The 24,379-nt window shown below is 45.8% G+C and overlaps 1 protein-coding gene across 2 annotated transcripts in view; it reads left to right on the top strand.

Annotated features, from left to right (window-relative positions):
* USP20 (ubiquitin specific peptidase 20) overlaps positions 1-3,466 on the top strand; it is a 33,037-nt gene extending 29,571 nt beyond the window's left edge. For both annotated transcript variants that reach the window (XM_033960232.1, XM_033960231.1), the window contains exons 24-25: positions 382-556; positions 1,732-3,466. In XM_033960232.1, coding sequence (XP_033816123.1) covers positions 382-542 — 161 coding nt within the window. In that variant the 3' untranslated portion in view covers positions 543-556; positions 1,732-3,466. The remainder of the gene's footprint in view (positions 1-381; positions 557-1,731) is intronic.
* Positions 3,467-24,379: the final 20,913 nt, after the last annotated feature.

Consider the following 24,379-nt stretch of genomic DNA (forward strand, 5'->3'; position numbering starts at 1 on the left):
TGTCACTAGCATCTCTAATCAAAAAGAAAAAAATGTTTTGTCCCCTCTGTTTTACCATTTGAGCTGTTTTTGCTTTCCTGACTACATACTCACCTTCTTAGCTCTTCCAGATAATATCAACAATATTATTTGTTACTTGAACTGAGAATGGATGTGCCGAGGATGACTTATGGCTTGGGGTAGGCAATTCCGGTCCTCAAGAGCCAGAGCCAGGTCAGGTTTTCAGGATATCCACAATGAATATGTATGAGATGGATTTGCATGCACTGCCTCCTTGAGACGCAAATCTATCTCATGCATATTTCCGGCTCTCGAGGATCGGAATTGCATACCCCTGGCTTAGGGTAATGGTGCCCAGCAGAGTTTTTCTTATTTCTACAGGAGCTGACTATGGGCAAATTTCAGAGGAGACCTGGAATTACTTGTTCACATTGTATGGAGGGGGTCCAGAGATTGCCATCCGACAAAGTATAACTCAGGTGCAGGAACCAGAGAACTTGCATGGAGAGCAGAAGATCGAAGCGGAGACACGGGCTGTGTGAGCCCTAGGAGATAGGTATAATTGGAATATGAATAGCCTGGGAGGGGTTGTGGAAGTGAAGAGAGCGCACAAGCAGGGGCTACCATTCAGCCTATGTGCTCTGTCATGCTCTTCCCTTTCCTGCTATAGGGATAATTTTGTAAAGCAAGTTTGATACGTGCAAATGGCTCTTATAAAATTGTACATGGGTGCACACAAGCACTCTGCATGATTGTACCTTCTTTTAAGTGATGTTCTTAGGCTGAAGTGGGAATGCGCCTGCTTTTTTTCTAAAATAGGCATGCATTGTACACACACATTTATATCTTTGGAGCAGGTGTAAATTGTGTGTGCTGTGAGGGTTTATTCTATAAAGGTACATTTATGTTGCCTTTATAAGTTTCAAGTTTCATTTTAATTTGATGAATCGCTTATTTAGATTTACTAAGCGAGTTACAACATTAATAAAAAATATAAACATATATTTAGACCTACCATTTAAAATGTAAAAATGATGGGTTAGACCAACAGACTTACAGACTAATCAATACACAAGGTAAGGAGGGATAGAACTACAATTAAATGCTTTAAAGTACAGAAAAGAACCATAGATGGAAAGAACATTAGGGAGGGAAAAGTAGAAACCTGGATGGGAACTAGTATAAAATTTGAACATAATTTAAAGATTAAAAGCATCTTAAAAAAGGAAACTCTTTAAGTTAGTTTTAAAACGGCTAAGATCATTTTCCTCTCTTATATGCTGAGGCAAAGTGTTCCAAAGTTGCGGAGCCATCACTGAGAACATATCATAAGAGAGGTATAACACACGGTCCTGTTTTGAAATCATCCTCTATGTTAGTACTTTTTGGGAAAAGGAGGGATGTGCAGGATAGAAAGAATTTCATAAAACTTGGGCTTATTTTCAAATCCCTTTGAAAATGAGCCTCCATGTTTCTTATGTGTGAGGATAAATGTTAATGTCATCTTCTTATCTGCATAAACAAAAAATAAACTGCTTGAGGGAATAGTACCAAAGCTCATGCATCCTCTAGATCTGGGCTTTCCTACTAACTGACTACTTTCTGGGGCAGCATTTGAATACAGGGCCTGTAACCCAGAGATAGAGGGCTTGCACACCAAAATAGCAGTGACTGGTAGCTCCTTCTGTCCACTGTAAATAACAGGGTTTATTTCTTTTTTTTCTTCTGTAGTGCTACAGGACTATGGTTTAAAGCAAGGAAATCATTGAGTGGGAGCTGCCAGTTGGATCACCTTCCCATCCCTAGAGAGAGCCAGCAGTGGAACACTTCTGGGGTGTTTTGTTTGCACACTAATTTTGGAAGAGGAGGAAAAAAACCCATTTGGTCTTTGGACTTAACCACACCTGCACTGGTGCTTTTGATCTTTAAAAGGTTCTAATGTATGAGGTATATTTTTTAGCAAGGCTTATGGAAATGTGTTCCTTGACCATGGGAGGAAGGTGTTTTCTACCTGTCTTAGTGCTATGGCTGGACTGTGTAATTCAAAGCTTAAATTGTGCATATACCTTGTAAATGATGGCTGTATTACCCAGGCTGCAGGCAATGCTGGACAACTCCAAGGGAAGGAGGTAACTGGGCTATGATAGGAGCAGAAAGCTAGAAGATAGTGTTCAGATATTGTAAGCCATCATCTGTGATTATTTTTTTTGTAATCCACAATAGTAAGAAGTGGCTGATAAGTTGTGGGGGGAAAATATAGTTTTCCCTATGTTTACAAATTCACATACTAACATGTAATTGTTAGTGTAGGACCTGGTGGGAATTTAGTGCCAGCTTCCCTCTTGCTAGCAAAAGCATCAGTCTGTATTCTGAGCCTTGCATGTACAGCAGTTAAGAGGTGCGAGTGATGTACCTCTCCTTCTCTTACAAGCCAGTAACAGCATGAGACAAATTCATTTTATATATCTAAATGAGACACACATAGGGCTCCTTTTACAAAGGTACACTAGCCGCTAAAGGTGGTAATTTTTTGGCAAGCGCGCACTAATCTTGTGCGTGCGCTTAAAACGCTAGCGCACCTTAGTAAAAGGAACCCATAATGTTGCCACCTTCCCCATTCTGGACTTATCCATGTGTCACTGGCAGTTTGTTATTTTGCTGGTTGACTGTCACTTAGAGAAGTAAAAAGAGTTTTTATAAATGTGTTGCCTGTGAGCATATGTAAATGAGCAGACAACTTGTAGCTATCTTGTTCTCTCCTGGTGAGCTGCTGCTCTACACATTAATGATTTGAAGCATCCGTTCAGGTTTCTATGTCCTCACTTCCTAGCTGCAAAGCTGGGGGAAGAGGAGGGCAAGCTGCAAGACTTCCCCTGTTGCTGTGTGTATATTTTGCAGTGCTTAGAGGGGAATGTTGGTATTAATTTCAAATGCCTGCCTTTCTGGACAATACACTTGAAAAGGGAGAGAATTTTGTGAAAGGTTACTTATTGAATATAATTACCAAAACTTCTTCCCACTGAAGGATTTTACTCAGTGCTGGGAATGTTCCTGGTGCCCAGCAAATTAACCAACCCGTTTACAAAACCGTACAAGAGGTTTTTAGCACCAGCTCTGCAATGCTCCCAATGGTCATAGAGTTCTTATGAGCGTTGGCATAGCGTAGAACATTCAGTGCGCCGGCCAGCACTAAAAACCTCTTGCGCGGTTTTGTAAAAGGGGTGTAAATCACATCTGGCCTAGCAGGGACAGTTTTCCTTTTTGTTGGTTTTGTCTTAGCTATACCGCAGTCTGTGCACTGTGATGGGCTGTAGCCAGAGCTGATATTTAGCTGTGACATCTTGGTTCAGTATTATTATAAAGATCATGCTGTACAGGCTGTAATGTGACTTTCTAGTGTGCAAACACTACATGTACTAAAAATAAAGAAGATATGTGGATAAAAATAAACATGCTTTAAAGACAACACCTGAATTCTGGGTGGTAGTAGGGAACCTAGGAAGGATACAGTGCTTTTGGAACACCTCAATAACAAGTCAAGAATCTCAAGCAGGTTTTCCTTGCTGAACGTCTACTATGCCATTTCCATGGATTCAATCAGAGTGAGACTTGTAATCCATTACTTACAAATGGTGCTCCTTCACACAAAGGCTTTGAAACTTTTCTTAACTGGCTGCAGGGAGAGCTCTTTTGACAGGGATCTCTGATTGTATTGCTTTCTGCTACCACCATGCACAAATCCATCTTCCCAAGGGAGTCAACACTTGCCAGTTGTAAGGGATGACCTCAGCCATTGCTTATCTCCATTACTTCTCTAAAGCTGACATATGGTCATCCATATGTACCTTTGCAAAACACGATTACAACTTCAATCTACTACAGCGCTGGCAACTAGGAGGACTTAACTGCTCATTGCCTCAGGTACAAACTTAGATTGTAAGTGACTTGCCCAAGATCACAAGGAGCAACAGTGGCATCTGAACTGGACTTTTCTGGTTGTTGGCCTAGTGCTTTAACCACTAGATTAGTCATATATGTGGCTGATTCGTTGTGGACAAGCAGGATATAAAGTGAAGGTCCTTAGTGTCTGCTCCAGACCATTCACAAACAAGTAAATTAGACACCACTCTCCGGGATCTAGCACGTGATGACTGAGGAAATCCATCTGTAAGATCTATAGCTATACCAATCTGGAGAGGCTAAAAGAAAGAAAATTAGCATGTAAAAATCTAATTTCTCCTTATATGCCCTAGGGGAGACTAAAAACTATTAGTGACATCACTCTGTTAATCTCTATGCAGTCCTTTATCCCTCAGTATTTCTCATTATCCCAGGACAAGCAGGCAGCATATTCTTGACTGATGGGTGACGGCACCGACGGAGCCCCGGTATGGACAATTTTAGAGTGATTGCACTCTAAGAACTTAGAAAGTTCTAGTAGGCCGCACCGCGCACGCGCGAGTGCCTTCCCGCCCGACAGAGGCGCACGGTCCCCAGTTTCTTAGTTTCCGCGGAGCTAAGAAGACGCGTCCTTTTCAACGGCTGTTGAAAAGATTTTTTTGTATCCTTCTCGCTCGCGTAAACCCTGTTAGGAAATATTTTTTCCTTTTTCTCTTTTATTCTTTCTTGTTTTAAAAAAAACAAAAACTTTGATTTTTTCGGTTCGGCCTGTTGCCACCATCGAGGCCTCGGCCTTCGATTTGGCAGAAGCCGTTTTTACGTTCATGCCCCCCCAACCCGGGTTTAAGAAGTGCCAGCGGTGTGCACGGCCCATTTCTCTCACCGACCCGCACAACTGGTGCTTACAGTGCCTGGGTCCAGACCATCGGGCGTCCACCTGCACCCACTGTACCACTTTAAAAAAAGAGAACTTTGAAAAACCGTCAAATCGAACAACGGTTATTATTTGGTGCCGATATGTCTGATCCTGCGGCACCGGCACCGACATTGGCCCCGTCTCAGTCGGCACCCACCTCGTCGACACCACACCGGCGTCGCATCCTTCAGGTAAGCCGGCTAAGAAGCCTTCCCCGCTGGAGCGTCCTCTGGTCTCAGTAGCAGCGAGCCCAGTCCTGCCGACCTCGAGGCGCCCGCGGAAGCGCTCCGCCCCGATTGAGGTAAGCCCCTCGACCTCGGGTTCCTCCTCTTTGGAGCGTCGAGCGGCACCGCAGGTACCGCAGAAGAAAAAAGCGGTACCGGTGCCTTCGCTGGACGAGCGAATTGCTGCCGTCCTGCAGGTGCAACTCAAGGAGCAGTTGCAACAGCTCCTTCCCGCGCTATTGACACCGAGCCTTCCAGTCCCGGTATGATCTGAGCCACCGGTACCGACAGTGGAGCAGCCTCTTTTATCTGCATCCACTTTGTCGGTACCGGTACATTCTGCTTCCTCGGTATCCATGCCGATCTTAGCACCGGAACCGAGGTCCTTACACCAGGCTGTGCAAACTTCGGCACCGATACAGCCCTTAACATCTCCCGGTACCGCTTCTCTAAGGTCGGGTAAGTCGACACACAAAACTCGACACCTGGAACCTTCCACACCGGAGTCCCGGGATCACAGCTTCCAAGTCAGAGATCCTGATCTGTGGGGTGACTCCGAAGAGCCTCTTCTCTCTGAGGGGGAGTGTTCATCGGCTGACGAGGATCCTTCTGTTTTAGATCCGTCCTCTAAGCCAGATGCAACCTCTTTCACCTCATTTCTGAAAGAGATGTGTGAATCTCTCTCTATTCCCTTGGAGGCTGAGTCAAAAAAATCCAAAGCGTTCCTTGATGCACTGGATTTTGACCAGCCTCCAAGGGAATTTCTGAAATTACCCCTCCACAATATCTTGAGAGAGACTTTTTACAAGAATCTGGAGACACCTTTGACCATCCCAGGAGCCCCTCGTAAATTGGACTCCTTATTTAAAGTCATCCCCATTCCTGGCTTTGACAAACCGCAACTCCCACATGAATCTCTCTTAGTGGAATCCACACTAAAAAAATCCACGGGAGCTAGTGTGTATGCCTCAGTCCCTCCTGGCAGAGAAGGTAAGGCCATGGATAAATTTGGCAAGAGGTTGTATCAGAATGCGATGTTGGCTAACAGGTCAGGGAATTATGCCTTTCATTTTTTTTTTTATCTAAAGCATCTCAGTCAAAATCTGACTGCTTTTGAAAAGTATCTCCCTGACCGCAAGAGATCTGCGTTTCGCCAAACTTCTTCATCTCTCCTACAGCTTCGCAAATTCATGGTCCGGTCAATCTACGACACATTTGAACTGACCTCTCGAGCCACGGCCTTGTCGGTTGCCATGCGTCATCTGGCATGGCTCAGAGTCTCAGAACTTGATGTCAACCATCAAGATTGACTAGCTAATGCGCCTTGCTTAGGCGATGAGCTCTTTGGAGAATCCATGGACTCCACTACATAAAAACTCTCTGCCCATGAGACTAGGTGGGATACTCTCCTCAAAACTAAAAAGAAGACCCCACCTACCAGGCCTTTTAGGCAGCAATCGGCCTACCAACGCCGCTATGTGGCTCGTCCTTTGCCACCGGCTCCTCAACAGCCTAGACGTCAGCGCCAACAACAACGGCAAACTCCTAGGCCAGCACAACAACAGGTAAAGCCTCCTCCACCACAAAAGTCTACCCAACCCTTTTGACTTGGTTCTCCAGGGCATAGCCAGTGTTTTACCATCTGCCCATCTTCCACGACCCATAGGAGGACGTCTTGCTTTTTACATCAGCTGTTGGGAAATCATCACCTCGGATCAGTGGGTCCTCAACATCATCCGCCACAGCTATTCTCTCAACTTCCAGACTCTTCCTACCCAAAGTCTGCCAAGAGAGTCTGCTTTGAACACTCCTCAGTCTTCCCTCCTTCTTCAAGAGGTTCAATCCCTCCTCCTTCTGAACGCCATAGAGGAAGTTCCTCTAGATCAAAAAGGGCAGGGATTCTACTCCCGTTATTTTCTGGTCCCCAAAAAAACAGGAGATCTCAGACCCATCCTAGATCTTCGTGATCTCAACAAATGCTTGGTCAAGGAGAAATTCAGGATGCTCTCTTTGGCCACTCTTTACCCTCTTCTCACTCAAGGCGACTGGCTATGCTCCCTCGATCTCAAAGAGGCATATACTCACATACCAGTCAATCTGGCCTCCAGACAGTACCTTCACTTCATGGTCAATCATTGTCATTACCAATACAAAGTGCTGCCCTTCGGTCTTGCCTCCTCTCCAAGAGTGTTCACCAAATGTCTGATTGTGGTGGCTGCCTTTCTACGCTCTCACCACCTTCAGGTCTTTCCTTACCTGGACGACTGGTTAATCAAGGCCACTTCTTCTCAGACAGTGCTCCTGGCCATCAACCAAACCATCCTGTTTCTACAACTTCTAGGGTTCGAGATCAATCTACCCAAATCTCATCTCATCCCCACTCAACGACTTCAATTCATTGGAGCGGTGCTGAACACAATCCTCATGAGAGCATTCCTGCCGTCCAACCGTCTTCAAACTCTTCAATCTCTATGTCAGCAGGTGCTTCAACTTCGTTCCATCCCTGCCAAGCAAATGATGATACTTTTGGGTCACATGGCCTCGACAGTTCATGTCACATCCTTCGCACGTCTTCACCTGCGCACTCCTCAATGGACCCTAGCTACCCAGTGGTCCCAAGCGACGGATCCTTGCTCACGACACATATTTGTGACATCATCTCTTCGTCAGTCTCTACAATGGTGGTTGATGTCCTCAAATCTCTCCAGAGTTCTTCTGTTCCATCTACCTCCTCATCAACTTGTCATCACCACCGACGCCTTCCCTTATGCCTGGGGGGCTCATTTGAACGAGTTCCAAACTCAAGGACTTTGGACAGCCCAGGAAATAAAGCATCACATCAATTTCCTGGAACTCAGAGCGATGTTTTATGCCCTCAAGGCCTTCCAACATCTTCTCTTTCCTCAAGTCCTACTACTGTGCACAGACAATCAAGTTGCAATGTACTACATCAACAAGCAGGGTGGGACAGGCTCTCGCCTCTTGTGCCAGGAAGCCCAGAAGATTTGGGCTTGGGCCACAGCTCACCAATTATTCCTTAAAGCTATCTACATTCAGGGAGAACAGAATTCCTTAGCGGACAAACTCAGCAGAATTCTCCAGCCTCATGAGTGGACTCTCGATCCTTTAACTCTACAGTCCATCTTCGCTCAGTGGGGCACTCCTCAGATAGGCCTCTTTGCAGCTCCTCACAATCACCAGCTGCCCCTCTTCTGCTCCAGACTCTACTCTCCTCACCGTCTGGCAGCGGATGCATTTCTCCTCGATTGGTCCAATCTGTTCCTGTATGCTTTCCCTCCGCTACCTCTCATGTTACGAACCTTGTTCAAGCTCAAGAGGGAACAGGCCACCATGATTCTCATCGCTCCATGATGGCCCAGGCAACATTGGTTCTCCCTTCTACTTCAACTCAGTTCCAGGGAGCCTATGCTTCTTCCACTGTTTCCTTCTCTGCTTACACAACATCAGCAGACCCTTCTACATCCCAATCTCCAGTCTCTGCACCTGACAGCTTGGTATCTCTCGGGCTGACTTCAAATGATACTCTTTTGTCTCAGCCCGTTTGTTCTATTCTGGATGCCTCCAGGAAACCGGCCACTCTGCAATGTTACCATCAGAAGTGGACAAGATTTTCTTCCTGGTGTCTTATTCATCATCATGATCCTACGTCCCTTGCAGTGGAGACCTTGTTGGATTACCTTCTTTCTTTGTCTGACTCTGGTCTCAAGTCTACTTCCATCAGAGTCCACCTCAGTGCTATTGCTGCTTTTCATGAGCCAGTTCATGGAAAACTCCTTTCAGCTCATCCTTTGGTTTCTAGATTCATGCGGGGTCTTTTCAATGTGAAACCACCTCTTAAAGCTCCCCCTGTAGTCTGGGATCTCAATGTGGTTCTTTCCGCCTTAATGAAGCCTCCATTTGAACCTTTGGCTACAACTCCTTTCAAGTTTCTCACTTGGAAAGTGGTCTTCCTTATTGCCCTCACCTCTGCCAGGAGGGTCAGTGAGTTGCATGCACTAGTTGCCGATCCACCTTTTACAGTTTTTCATCATGACAAGGTGGTTCTGCGTACACATCCAAAGTTTCTCCCTAAGGTTGTCTCTGAATTCCATCTCAACCAATCCATTGTTCTGCCTGTCTTCTTTCCGAAACCTCACTCTCATTCTGGAGAACAGGCTCTGCATACTTTGGACTGTAAGCGGGCTTTAGCTTACTATTTAGAGCGTACTAAGCCCCACAGATCATCTCCCCAACTCTTTCTGTCCTTTGATCCGAATAAATTGGGACGTCCTGTTTCTAAACGTACGTTGTCAAATTGGCTTGCAGTGTGCATTTCATTCTGTTATGCTCAGTCCGGACTGACACTGGAAGGTTCTGTCACAGCCCATAGAGTTCGAGCTATGGCAGCATCTGTGGCTTTCCTCCGTTCCACTCCTATTGAGGAAATCTGCAAAACTGCTACTTGGTCCTCAGTTCATACTTTTACATCTCACTATTGTCTGGATGCATTCTCCAGACGGGATGGACACTTCGGCCAATCTGTTTTGCAAAATTTGTTTTCCTAATGGCCAACCTTCCCTCCATCCCTCTTTTTGTTAGCTTGGAGGTCACCCATCAGTCAAGAATATGCTGCCTGCTTGTCCTGGGATAAAGCACAGTTACTTACCGTAACAGGTGTTATCCAGGGACAGCAGGCAGATATTCTTGCGTCCCACCCACCTCCCCGGGTTGGCTTCTTAGCTGGCTTATCGTAACTGGGGACCACGCGCCTCTGTCGGGCGGGAAGGCACTCGCGCGTGCGCGGTGCGGCCTACTAGAACTTTCCAAGTTCTTAGAGTGCACTCACTCTAAAATTGTCCGTACCGGGGCTCCGTCGGTGCCGTCACCCATCAGTCAAGAATATCTGCCTGCTGTCCCTGGATAACACCTGTTACGGTAAGTAACTGTGCTGTCTCCCCAGCAGCTGGTAGGTAGGTCTGTGAAGTCCTGTCCCAGTGGGCCTATTGGGATACAGTATCCATCGCCTACACAATCCTTCCCCACGTTTTCCCTAGTGCTGAAGCTTTGCCATGGGGAGGGAGAAGCAGATATCACAGGCACAAATTCCCATATCTTCTCAGAAAGCCTTTCTAGAATTCTGGATTTCAGAAAGACAGTCATGTGGCTGACATTCTCCATGGACAGCAGAATAACTCTTACAGGTATGGAGCTATGCTTTCTGTCTCCAGTAGCCCCTGTTTCTAAAACACAGTTGAAATACATGACTGTATATATAGGGAAAGTAACAAAAGTTAAGTATTGGTTCAACAGCATTTATTACATGACTTTCTCATCTCTTGGTATAGGATAAGCTTTGTATAGTCAGAAGTTGTCAGGGCACTGACTTCTCATGTTCTAAAGCAGTGGTCTCAAACTCAAACCCTTTGCAGGGCCACATTTTGGATTTGTCGGTACTTGGAGGGCCACAGAAAAATATAGTTAATGTCTTATTAAAGAAATGACAATTTTACATGAGGTAAAACTCTTTATAGTTTATAAATCTTTCCTTTTGGTTAAGTCTTAATAATAATACTGTAATTTATAGCTAAAGAGACGTATGATCAAGAAACTGTTTTATTTTACTTTTGTGATTATGATAAACAAACCGAGGGCCTCAAAATAGTACCTGGCGGGCAGCGAGTTTGAGATCACTGTTCTAAAGCCAGCAATGCCATAACTCACCTCTAGCACCTAATTCAGGCATTTGACCAAACTGAATGAGCAGCAGGGTGACAAAACAGCTCAGGAGCAGCACAGGGCTAGACAGGGTCTCTGCAAGGCCTGAGGACTACTACTGAGAAAATTACCTTAAAAATAAATCCAGCAACACTTTATTTTATATACTACAATATTTATTTAATATATATGTATGTATATATACAGTATATATATTAGCAAAGCTGCAGTTCCTAGAACTGAGTGGCAAAATATATTCATGCTTTTTGTTAAATACTGTTTACTCACAATTTGGAAGGCTTCTACTTGTTTATTGTACCACATTTGCTCAGTAACATCACAGTTCTACCTGTTTATTATAATACTGCAAAGATAATTTTTCCTTCGCTGGTAGAAGCTGGGATGCTTCTGGTTAGCAGTCACACCCTCCTGAAGTGGAAAAACCCCTATGCTATAAACATGAATCATTCACAATAATGAACTATGCCATCACAAAATCAAAGCTGTAAACATGACAAGAGACACACATACACAACCAAAAATACAACAAAGTGCTATACATTATTAGGCTAAAATAAAATTTTGGCTTATTTAAAATTTGACACCTCGGGCACAAAAAAATAATCTGCATAAAAACTAATATAGCTTTGTTTTTAAATAGCATAGCCATCTTTTTTGGTTACCAGTACATTATTTTCTCTATTTCCAGGTGCTGAGAGATTCAGCAGTGTACTGCAGTCTCATCCTACATGAACAAAGCTGTACTGGGACATTCCTCTTCCAGTGTTTCTGTCTATCAAAAGAGAGATCTGCTTTCCTCTGATGATTGGTATGGATCCATCCACAACACATAGATTTTGTTTGGCAAATTACCACTGTACTTTACCACTAAGTGTCACATTGCTTTTGATTTCTTGCATAACTGAAGATTCTTTAGCACTCTCCAGACCAGTAGAGGTTAATCTTTACGAATGGGTATATATCCAATCATGACCAGCAGGTGGAGACTGAAAACAAAACTGTGGGACAGTATATAATATACTCCCTTCTCTATTTACATCAGTCTTCTTTCAGTCTCCAGCAGGTGTTGAGTGATCTGTACCCATCTCCCTTGGTAGGGCTGTTGGAATTTGTTTAGGGGGTTTCTAGTCCCTGTTTTTGGCCGGACAGAGCTTGGGCGGCGGGCCCTGTTTGGGGGTCCGTCCGACCTCGGGGGTGTCAAACCCGGCGGGTCTCGAGCGGGGTCCCTCCCCCCACTTCCTCCACCTCCCCATATTTTTTTTTAGAGGAGCCTCAGCAGTAAGCCTTGCCCCCTAAATCAAGCAAGGCATATTGCTTCGAGAGCCTGTGGAGTCTGTTCTGTAAAAAAAAAAAAAAAATCCTGAGGTAGTGCCGGTCTGCAGGGTTGCTTCCCTGTCAGTTTAATGTTTTTTACTGTATTTTTTCTTCTAACCGGCACTTTGTTTCTAGCTAGGTCGCGTATGGAGCAATTGTGCCCTTCTCCGGGGAAGTAGGACACAATTAGGTCCAGCCGCGAGGCACTCGCGGCCGGACTGAAATCGGTAGTTTGGCCCGGTGAGGTGGTGGAGCTCCGTCGGCAGTGGCTGCAGGCGCCCAGGGCTCCCCGACGATGGTGCCTCGCGAGTCGGCTGGGAGCAGTGGGGAAGCCCGGTCTTCCCCAACCGCCCACGGAGGGATTCCCCGAAGGATTCCCTCTCAGCTGATTTTTTGACAGCTGATGCCGACTTGCCTGTTTTAGCGGCTGGGACTGTTCAGCCTTCTCAGCCGCTACAGGCCATGGAGGGAGCATTTTTGGCGGGAACTTCGCCATTTTCTCTGTCTGGCCCCTCCATTTTGTCTGCAACCTCAGGTGACCTTCCCCCTGTATTGCAAACACAGGGGCAGGTTTCAGCAGGGACCCCTGCTGGGGCAGGGAGTCCCTGGGGACCCCCAGGGGTTTTTTGTCCCCAATTTAATTTCTTTCTTTGTGCAGACAATTGGGGGTCCCACATGCACCTGGGGGGTTTCGGGGGTGGTTTCCCTCCGCGCCCCCTATGGCTTTGCCTCCCTCTTTTCGTTTGGCGTCCCCTCTTCCTCCTCCCTCATCCAAGCCCGCGGGGGGGCTTGGATTGCGAATTGGTGGTCGGAGGAGCGTGTTGGCATGGTTGAGGACCTGGCTGCTTTGGCGGGCTTCCAGGATCCTCTAGAGGGGACGTCCGCTGGCAGCGGGGCGGCGGGTTTCCCGTCTTCCAGAGCAGATGCGTCCGTGGTGCGCTTTTTATTCAGAGGGATGAGCTTTTAGACCTGATGTAGCAGGTCTCCTTGGTGCTGCATTTATGAAGTTGCGCCACCGGAGACCCCGCGTATGGGGGTCCCTCTGCTTCAGGGGCTCTGTCCTGTTTCCCGCTCTTTTCCTGTGCGTCAGGATTTTCGGGATTTTGTGTTGGCGCAGTGGCCTACGGGCGCCGTTTCGTTTGGTGTGCACCTTGGCTCATGGGCATCCCATCCCGGAGGGGGATAGGGCTACCTTAATTTCGCCAATGGGGGACGCGGTGGTCTCGGCACTTCCTAAGTGGCATACCGTGCCTGTTATGGACGGTTTTGCTCTTAGGGTCTCTGAGGAGCGTACGTTAGAGACACTTCTTAAGTATAATTTTGATGTCTCTGCCTTGGGGGTCCCGGCGGCTATTTGTGTGGGGCTGGTGGCTTGCACCGTGTTTCGGTGGTCTGAGCATGTCCTGGATCGTGAGTCTGATGACTGGTCCTTAGTGGATCAGGAGGTGGTGAAGTTTGAGATGACTGCCTCGTTCTTTGTGACTTGGTGCTGCTAAGTCTGGGACTTTTGGTGGCCGCACGCTGTACCTTGTGGCTTCGCGCTTGGTCGGCGGTTGCCGCGTCCAAAACTGAACTTCCCAAAATTTCCCTTTCGGGGGTTGTTTTTTGTTTAGAGAGGACTTAGATCCGGTGGTTCAGACTCTGACGGACTCTGAGGTGCCCCGTGTGCCTGAGGACCGTGCCCGCCTGGCATCTCGGGTTGGCATTGCCCGGGGGCGTCTGTGGGAATTTCGCAAGTTTCGCCTGGGGCATGGGACTGCTTCTTTCCAGGCTTCTGGTTTTTCCCCGGGGTCGGTTGGCTTAGCGCATTCAGTCTTTTCAGGGGGCCCGTCGGGGGGCTGGGAGTTCCCCCCCGGTTCCCCTGCTGCCCGTCCCGCGCGATGTCTCTTTGCCGGCGCCCCCTTTGGTTCCCGTGGGTGCCCGGCTTCGTAACTTGTTTCCCAAGTGGGCCAAGATCATGTCCGATCAGTGGGTCCTGGTGGTGGTGCGGGACGGTTATGTACTTGAATTTTGCCCGCTCTCTGCCGGATCCTATCTAGCCTCTCCATGTCAGGTGGCATGGGAGACGCTAGCCTTTCGCCAGACCCTTCAGCGCTTGCTAGATCTCAAAGCAGTTGTCCAGTGTCCCCTCAGGAGTGCGGTATCGGCTGGTACGCCATTTCCTTTATGGGGCCCTAAAGGGAGGGGACTTTTCGGCCCATCCTTGGTTTAAACTGAGGTCAACAGGACTCTCAGAATTCCCTTTTATTCGCAAGGACACACTGCAGTCTGTCCTTCTGGCGGTTCAGCCGGGGGAGTTCCTGACTTCTCTCGCTCTGGCGGAGGCCTACTTGCCTGTTTCCATTCGGGCCTCTCCTCAGCTCTTTCTTTGCTTTGCGATATTGGGTCTGCACTATCAGTTCTGTGTGCATCACCTTGGGCCTGGCCACGACTCCCCGGACGTTCGCCAAGTTGATGGTGGTCGTCACAGCGGCATTGCAGTCAGAGGGCATTCTGGTGCACCCCTTCTGGGATGACTGGTTGTTTCGGGCGAAGTCGTTGCAGGAGAGCGCCCGAGTTACGGCTCGGGTGGTTGAGTTTCTCCGGTCACTGGGCTGGGTGGTCACCCTTTCCAAGAGTCGGTTGGTCCCCGCTCAGCATCTGGAGTACCTTGGGGTTCTGTTCGACACCTCCTTGGGGAAGGTCTTCCTTCCAGAGGCCCGGGTAAGCAAATTGCAATCTCAGATTCGCCTTCTTTTGGCGTCCCGGTGTCCTCGGGCGCAGGATTTCCTCCAAGTCTTGGGGTCGATGGCAGCGTTCCTGGATGTTGTGAGGTGGGCGCGGGCCCACATGTGTCTCTTCGGTATGCTCTGCTCCGTAGATGGTCACCCCAGAGGCTCAGTTTGGAGGTCCCTGTCCCTCTGCAAGGCTTGGCGCGCTGCAGTCTTCTTTGGTGGCTCCAGACCTCTCATCTGGTCCAGAGGATGAGTCTGGATCTATCGCAGTGGATGGTGCTTCTCACGGATGCCAGTCTCCTCGGTTGGGGGGGCTCAGTGTCTAGGTCACTCAGCTCAGGGCACCTGGTCCATGGAGGAGGCGTCCTGGTTGATCAACATGTTGGAGACCAGAGCCGTCCCTCTGGCACTGTTAGCCTTACGCTCCCTCTTGATGGGCAAGTCGGTCAGAGTCCGGTCTGACAATGCCACAGCGGTGGCTTATGTCAATCGTTGAGGCACCAAGAGCGCTCAGGTGGATGAGGCGGCTCGGCTCATGCTTTGGGGCGGAGTCACGCCTTCTGGACCTCTCGGCCTCTCACATGGCCGGGGTGGAGAATGTTCAGGCGAACTTCCTCAGTCACATCTTAGATCACAGAGAGTGGTGTCTCAGCCCTGTGGCTTTTCAGTTGATAATGCAGGCTTGGGGTCAGTCCCTGATGGACCTGACGGCCACGAGTGGCAAGGCCGAGGTGTTCCGCTTCTTCAGTCGTCGCAGGGATGGACTGGCCGAGGGTCTGGATGCTCTGATTCAACCATGGCCAACAGAGGGGCTGTTGTGCATGTTCCCTCCGTGGCCATTAGTGGGCAGAGTTCTTCTCCGCATTGTTCGCCATCCGGGTCTGGTGGTTCTGGTGGCTCCAGATTGGCCTCGTCATCCGTGATACGCAGTTCTGGTGACACTCTGGTGGCGGATCCTCTTCCTCTGCCTCCCTTGGACGACCTTCTGATGCAGGGTCCCATTCCCATGTTCGACCCGTCTCCCTTCTGTCTTACGGCTTGGCTTTTGAAAGGGGTCGCCTTGGTAAGAAGGGGTATTCAGATAGGGTGATTTCTACACTCTTGGGGTCCTGGAGGCTTTCTACCTCTCAGGCTTCTGTGTGGATTTGGCACTTCTTTGAGAGGTGGTGCCAGGTGCGGGGAGTGGTCTCTCTTCGCGTTTCTGTGCCTAACATCCTAGAGTTCTATCAAGATGGCCTGGATAGAGGCCTGGCTTCGGCTTCTCTCCGGGTTCAGCTTGTGGCCTTGTCAGCCTTTCGGGGGTTTGTGACGGGTCAGCGTTTGACAGCCATTCCTGATGTGATTCGCTTTTTGCGGGCGGCCAAGGTGCTCAGGCCTCCCGTGCGGTCCTCTATTCCCTCTTGGAATCTCAGTCTGGTTCTCTCTATTCTGAGGCACCCGCCCTTCGAACCGTTGGGCGGCTGCTCTTTGAAGGACCTTACTCTGCAGACGGTCTTTTTGGTGGACATTTCTTCCGCTAGGCGTGTTTCTGAGCTACAGGTTTTCTCTTGTAGGGCTCCCTTCTTGGAGTTTTCTAGGGAGCAGGTTGTCTTGAGGCCTGTTCCTTCCTTTTCTGCCAAAAGTAGTTTTTCCTTTTCATGTCAATCAATCTGTGGTCCTCCCGGTCTTGGGTAGTTGGGAGGGCTCTTCTGAGCAAAGACAGCTAAGCAAGTTGGATGTTGGTCGGGTCCTTCGCTCTTATGTGCAACGGACCCAGGAGATCAGGAAATAAAATCATCTCTTTGTCCTTCTGACTGGTCCTCTTAGGGGGGCTGGCGCTTCTAGGGCTACTATTGCATGCTAGATCAAGGAGACTATTGCTTCCGCTTCTCTTCTGGGGCAGCAGCCCGTTCCGGAGTTTTTCAAAGCTCATTCTACTCGGGGTCAGGCGGCTTCTTGGGCTGAGTCGTCGCTCGTGCCTCCAGTGGACATTTGTAAGGCTGCGGTTTGGTCTTCCTTGTATTCCTTTGTCAGACTCTTTCGGGTAGATGTTCTGGTGCGTCAGGACGCGGTGTTCGGTGTGTGTGTTCTGGTGTCGGCCCTTCGGGGGTCCCGCCCGTGTGAGGGACTGCTTTGGTACGTCCCATTCGTAAAGATTAACCTCTACTGGTCTGGAGAGTGCTAAAGAAGGAGAAATTAGGTTCTTACCTGCTAATTTACTTTCTTTTAGCTTCTCCAGACCAGTAGAGGTCCCCACCCTGTCTGTTGTTTTTGTTGTTGGGGCTGTTTCGCGGGCAGTTTTTGTTTTTTTGCTGCGGGTTCTAGTATTTTTCTAGGGCCGGGGAGAATTAAAGAACAGCGGCTGTGGCTCGGCTGGCTTAGCTGGCGAGCTGTGGGGACATTTTCCTTCTGGTATTTCTCCTCTGCATTTTCCAACAGCATTTGGGTATGTTATTTGTTACTCCTGTTCGGAGTATTGTTTTCTTTCTGTTTTCCAGTTCTTAGTTCTGCTTGGCTATTCGGCAGACTGATGTAAATAGAGAAGGGAGTATATTATGTACTGTCCCACAGTTTTGTTTTCAGTTTCCACCTGCTGGTCATGATTGGATATATACCCATTCGTAAAGATTAACCTCTACTGGTCTGGAGCAGCTAAAAGAAAGTAAATTAGCAGGTAAGAACCTAATTTCTCCTTTCTGCTCACTCGTAACAAATTTTAAGTTTGTTTCTCTGGAAATTTATAGTTGGAATCTTACATGTGTTATATTTATTACAAATTTTGGACAGTACAACATTTGCACATACTACATTATGATTTGAACTTTGTGTTACTGTCTTAAGGGTCAGCTGCCTGGGAAGGCAGGTGGATCTGTCTGATTCATCCTGCTTGGCAACAAAGAAAACAACATTGCTAACAGACAGGAATAATAAGCCTCAAAAGTGAGAAATTTTATATTGATCTTTGCCTTTACAGTGCAACCTGGATAAACAATTTTGGGAGAGCTGATTATCAGTTCAATAGTCCATGGCAGAAGGCTTGTCCACCAATATACGGTACAGCTTGTCCAAACATGCTCTTTCTCTTGGGCATATTGTAAAGACAATAAGGGGATGTGAAGGTGTGAATGGACAATTGTGTTACAGCCTTTAGTGGATGTCGAGTGAAGATGTTGCCACAAATCTGCCCTGATATATTTTCACAGTATCATTTAGCTATAAGCTTGCTGGGATAGAGCAGTGGGACATGTATTCCATTAGCCAATTTGGAAAGCAGTGGCTAAAAACAAGCAATGGGGATATGAAGTGTCCACAACCTTTCCATATAGTAAGGCAACACTCTGCAGCCCCACCATGTGTAGGGCTTCCTTAACTTTCATGATTTAAAAAAAAAAAAAGTTGAAACTTGCCCCCCCTTTTACGAACGCATAGTGCAGCGGGTTTTAGCGCCGGCAGCGGCGGTAACTTCTCTGATGCTTATATGAATTCTATGAGTAACCGCCGCTGCTAGCGCTAAAACCACGCTATGTGTTCGTAAAAGAGGGTTTTGATTAGGTAAAAAAAAAATTAGGGGGTGTGTGAAAGCTCACCTTACTGTGGAAAAATTTTATGCAAGGCTAGTACAGAAAGATCTCTGCAACCAAGAAAAGAACTTTCTATGTCAAGTATTTCAATTCTGAAGACTCCAAGGTGCCCACAGGATCGCTTCATGAGGTCAGCAATGATCTGGTATGCTTTCATTAACTTGGAAAATAAAGGGTTAATTGATATGGAGAGGTCAATTTTCAGTGGAGTCACTATAATTTTAAACAGATAAGACATCCTATTAAACTGAAAATGTGTCTAAGTGCAGTTACTAACATTTGAAGTATAACTTAAATGGATAAGAAATTATCTGTTGCCACTGAACAAATAATCTTATTGGTGACTGAATTATAGTATTTGCTTTCTAACAGAGAAGATGGCTTTTGGGGGCTCCCTCCCTTGCCCAAAACTACTGGCCCGTTTTGTAAGAAGGGTAAAGTTATGCATAGAAGGGTCTCGGACTTTACAATATGTATCAATTTACAAGTACTTTTGAATATTAAGCAAAGGCTTTCTCTGAGCATGTACACAGTAAGCCATTATTACACTGAAATCAACTAACTGTTGGTGTATTCCAGTCCTTTGATGAAAAATGGAATAAGGAAACGGGCACGTGTCTAGTTTGCCTTCATTGCGCATGACAGAGAATCTCTTCCACTGGAAGTTTAGGATATTCTAGTTGAGATGCTACTAAAAAGTCACATAGAGAATGATATGGAGACAGAATTTGTCCCCGTGATAAACTGCAGGAAACCATTCCTGTGTCATTCTTTAAGGAGAGAGGGAAGAATCAGAGTATGAATAGGCATAGCCACTGACCCTCAAGCCTTACGTTGAAGAATGCTGGTATAGAAAAACTGAGGTTGAGTTAGATTCTTAATGAATGATATGGGATGGTTTCCCATGGTTATCCACGGTGATGGATTCTGTCTGCATGTCATTCTCTATCCAGCTCAACCTCCTTGTTGTTAGCACTAATGACTGGATGCTCAAAGAATGGTTCCTTTATTTTGAGAAATCAGAGAAGGAAATCAGATACAAGAATTGGATCAGTGTCTGGATAGACAGGTGATACAAGTGTAGGAGCCAGAATTATTAGCAAGAACCTTTTCCAGATTTATCACTTGTAGGAGAGGGGACTGACCCAAAGGAGACCTGATCCCCTTCCCTCCCATTCTGTATCTGCTGAAGACATTTGGTACTAGGCCATCATTAATTGGTCTCCTGGAACAGATCAAGTCTATGGACGGGACCCACCACTGTTGAAGGATAAATTCTACTACCTTTGCACGCCGGGACCATTTGTGAGGCTCAAGGCAATGGTTGAGTTTTTCTGCCATCTGAATCTTTATTTCCAGAAAGTACGTTGTAGAAAAAGAAATCTTCAAGAGATTACTCAATTTGCGATCTTTAGAGGCTCTTGCCAGAGGAAGATCCAATTCCTCATTTTTAAAATATAAAACATGGGTATGTGGTTGTCTGCATCAACCTGGGCCCTGCCCAAAACAGCCATTAAATCCCTATAAACTCACTGGCCAGACTAGAATGGCCATTTTGGTCTTTATTTGCTGTCATTTGTCATATTACTCTTTCCAGTCAACATGGACTTGAATCTAATCTAATCTAATCCTTAGGTTTATAAGAAAATGAATAAAATATATAAGCATACAAAGAGGCATTAAACAAAATTAATATATAAACTAGAGTAGCATATGGAAGCCTAATGAGGATTGCTGCCGTAAGGTGTTATGCTACACCAACAGCAATCTGAAGAGCCCTGTTCAAAGTATTGCTTTATGAAACAGCGCTAACAAAAGTAAGGCGCAATACTAGTTGTTGAAGTTATTTTCATATAAAATATTGAAACTCATTTGGTTAATACTCTCATATATTACATTACATTAGGGATTTCTATTCCACCATTACCTTGCGGTTCAAGGCGGATTACAAATGGATTGTCCGGAGATTAGAAGTACTTAGGGAGTAGTTTGTACATTTTTTGAGTTGCTAAGGATTACATCTGAGTTGTCAAGATATTGGAGATACATATATAGTAGTTGTAGGTGATGCTTGGGACATTTCTGATTGTGTTAGTTGGGTTTTATGTGTTTTTTGAATAGAAGGGTTTTTATTTCTTTCTTGAAGGTTTTGTAGTCTGTGGTCATGGTCAGTAGGTTGTAGAGTTGTGGGTCAAGTGTTGCAGCTCGAGTGGCTAGGAGGTTGTCATACAGTTTTTTTCTTTTGATGTTTTTGGTTGGAGGGTGTGTGAATGGTGCGTGGGTTTTCCTATGTCTGGTTGAGGTGACCAGCTCCTTGTGTATGTAGGAATAGCAGATGGGCTTCCTATCCTGTTTTGTATGCATTGGTTAATGCCAAATGGACTGGAGCTGAGGAATGTGGAATGGAAGCCCTCGCCTCAGGTTTCTGTGTGATATATACACTACTGGAGAGAGCAAAGTACCCAGTTGTGTATCCCTTCTTGAAAATACAATGGTTTGAGTCAGTTGATGCTACTGGAACTTTGGCGTCCATACAGAGAGGAACTTATGGAGTTTTGTAAATGGTGACGGCTATGTGCCGAACAATATCACAAAGGAGCAAGCTGAGTGTTGGCTCTTTTGATAGGCTCTTTGGTGATTCCAACAAAAGCATTTGCTTTCGGAAAGGAAGGCTTTTACTGCTTGGCTTTCTACTAGACCTCTGATATAGTGTAGTAGTTGTGCAGCACTGATTTCTGATAGTTGATGATGAACTCTTGCAATTCTACAAATTGAATGATCACTTGCAAAGCATGACTGGCCTTTTTTTGGAGAGGCATCCTAAATTAGCCAAACATTTTAGTTAAAGAAAAGCAGACATACGTTCTTCATAGGTCGTCAGCTATTTTGTGCCAGGCTGTCAGGTATTCTGTGGAAACCCTTCCACCTTCCTCACCCCCCAAAAAACAAACCAACAACCTACTATTGATAAAGATTGTGGTTGAAAGAACTTTAACAAGTCTATACCTAGGAAAGGCAGAATAGACTGCAGAGAATTCATTCAGAACTACTCCCAAACCACATACTTGCTGACATCTCTCACATCCACTATTGTCCTCAGCCCTCTATTTCTTTTGATCTGACTCAAGAGTTGCTCTATCACATTTTTGTTGAAGAAAGGCTTCTTCCTCTAGCAGCTGAATTTGTTGGACGGAGTCTAGGTCAAAGATCAGAATTAGATGGCTGATATTTTTTTTTAAATACTTTTCTTGATCAACATTTGAGATGAGCAGCCTGGCTGATGGCATCTGAGAGACATAGAGCCTGTATCTTGGACTCTTGTCTTTAGTATTAATTTGCCCTGCATCAGCCTCCAGGACTTCAAAAAGGGCTGTATTCTGCCTCCCACTGGGGGGTGATGTCATGAAAGGAGTGGTTATGCTATTTTCAAAAACTAGAGGTAGTTGTGAGCTGACCTCTGATCTGTACTGATGTCATGAAAGGAGTGGTTATGCTATTTTAAAAAACTAGAGGTAGTTATGAGCTGTCCTCTGATCTGTACTTGGGATGTCTGCTTCCCCCTAGCTTAGTCTTGGAAGTTGCTGATGTTGATATTTCAGCTGTCTTTGACTTTGATAAAAATGGTTTTGTTTGTTTTTTTTTAGTTTGGTAGACTTGCTCTGTTTAGGGATATAATAGATTTCCTGGTAGAGCAGGATTGCTTTACTTTAGCAAAGGAGAATATTTAGCTTTGTAAAACAGTGATATAACGTTTACCATCTCTTTCACTTCGTTCTTAAAGATGATCTACCCTGTACATAAAACTGTTTTTCATGTACATCCTGCCAGAGTCCTCACTCCTTTAGCCATTTAACTTCCTTGCTCCTGCTGATAGAACATAAGAATAGCTTTACTGGGTCAGACCAATGGTCCATCAAGCCCAGTAGCCAGTTCTCACGGTGGCCAATCCAGGTCCCTAGTACCTGGCCAAAACCCAAGGAGTAGCAACATTCCATGCTACCGATCCAGGGCAAGCAGTAGCTTCCCCCATGTCTTTCTCAAAAACAGACTATGGACTGTTCCTCCAGTAAATTGTCCAAACCCTTCTTAAAACCAGCTACGCTATCTGTTCTTACCACAATCTCTGGCAAAGCGTTCCAGAGCTTAACTATTCTCTGAGTGAAAAAATATTTCCTCTAGTCTTTGTAATTTTTGACAGAGTGAAAAATTGATCCATTTGTACCCTGTTCTACTCAACTCAGGATTTTGTAGACTTCAATCATATCTCCCCTCAGCCGTCTCTTTTCCAAGCTGAAGAGCCCTAACCTTTTTAGTCTTTCCTCATATAAGAGGAGTTTCATCCCCTTTATCATCTTGGTCGATCTTCTTTGAACTTTTTCTAGTGCTGCTATATCTTTCTTGAGATAAGGAGATCAGAATTGAATGCAATACTCCAGGTGAGGTTGCACCATGGAGTGATACAGAAGCATTATAACATTTCTTATCTTGTTAACCATCCCTTTTTAATAATTCCTAGCATCCTGTAATCTTGAAATTTCATAAGCTGACCCAACAAGATGCATTCTGCAGTGTTTAGCACTGGCTACCTTTCAGTCAACTCCTTTTCTTGCCCAGGGGGTGGATTTCTCATTGAGTTTTCATGTTCTGAAAATACTGGTGCATGTATTGCACCAAACAGAGCTGATTCACAATGATTCTTCTGGTCACAGATCCTTGGAAAAAGGTCCAAAGGCTTGGGATTAATGGCCCTTGGATTGGTAAATTGATCATTGCATAGTATAGAAGCTGGATTATATAAAACCTAGGTCTTGTATTTTAGTTCAATATCAGTTCTACTGGTGCACAACTGATAGGATCCTGTCAGCTGCATGACTGAAGTTCTTGGAGTACTAGTAGTGGTGCTTTTTTGACAGCATGGAATGAACATGTGGAGGGGCATAATCAAAAGATATGTCTAAGTCTGATTTGGATGTATGGTGCTAGATGCCCAAAGTTGGTAGGTGGGTGGGGGGGGGGAATGTCCATTTTTGAAAAATACATCTAGAATTTTATATATATATTTTTTTTAAATCGTCTATCTGGACGTCCAGGCCATTGATCATCCAGACCACCAATATATCTATCTTTATACCATATTTTCAACCAAAAATTCATCCAAGTCCCAAACACCCAGAACAAGACCATTTGGATGTGGGAGGGGCCAGCATAGTGATGGACTGGCCACCCAGATGTGGCAACAGAGTAGTGGGGCACCTTATAGGGCACTGCTGTGAACTTCACAAAAAGGGTGCCACATAACCATCTTACCAGAATTCCCTTATAGATTATGGTGAGCCCCCCCCCCCCAAAAAAAAGCACACTATACCCACCTGTTTATAACCCCAATAGCCCATATAGCTTCAGGTAGCACCTATTTGGCAATACAGTAGGAACCGAGACAGGGTAGAGTTTTTGCACTTTGGGTTCCCAATAAGCATCCCTACAAACTGTTCACTCCTTTCTTCATGGATATTTGGATCATGATTCTTGTTAGTTGCGAAACCTACTAAAGTCCCAGAACCAAAGCTGGGGTAATATGTGAGCTTTACAGATTCTGAAACAATTCAAATACGAAGGTGAATCAGAAATTAAAGGCAATTTTTAAATTACATGATAACCGGAAAAGAGCAAGCGAAATGTAACATATGTACTTGTACATTGCTTACTGGATAGTTCGTCTACGCACAGTGCATAGAAACATGACAGCAGATAAAGGGCAAATAGCAGCCACAAGGTCAGAAGCATGAACGCTCCATTGCAAGATTGCACCATCAAAGAACAATGTGCAGTAGTGTGCTTTCTTTGGGCAGCAGAAATGAAACCAGTGGAAATTCACTGTCGGATATTGACTCAGTATGGACATAACACTATGAATCAATGAAAGATTTACGAGTGGGTAAAAAGGTTTAAAGTGGAAAAAACAGGCGTAATCGGTGAAGGTCATTCTGATCGTCCATCAACATCACGTACACAAGA

Source organism: Geotrypetes seraphini, chromosome 10 (assembly GCF_902459505.1).
Source record: "Geotrypetes seraphini chromosome 10, aGeoSer1.1, whole genome shotgun sequence".
Classification (NCBI taxonomy): Eukaryota; Metazoa; Chordata; class Amphibia; order Gymnophiona; family Dermophiidae; genus Geotrypetes; species Geotrypetes seraphini.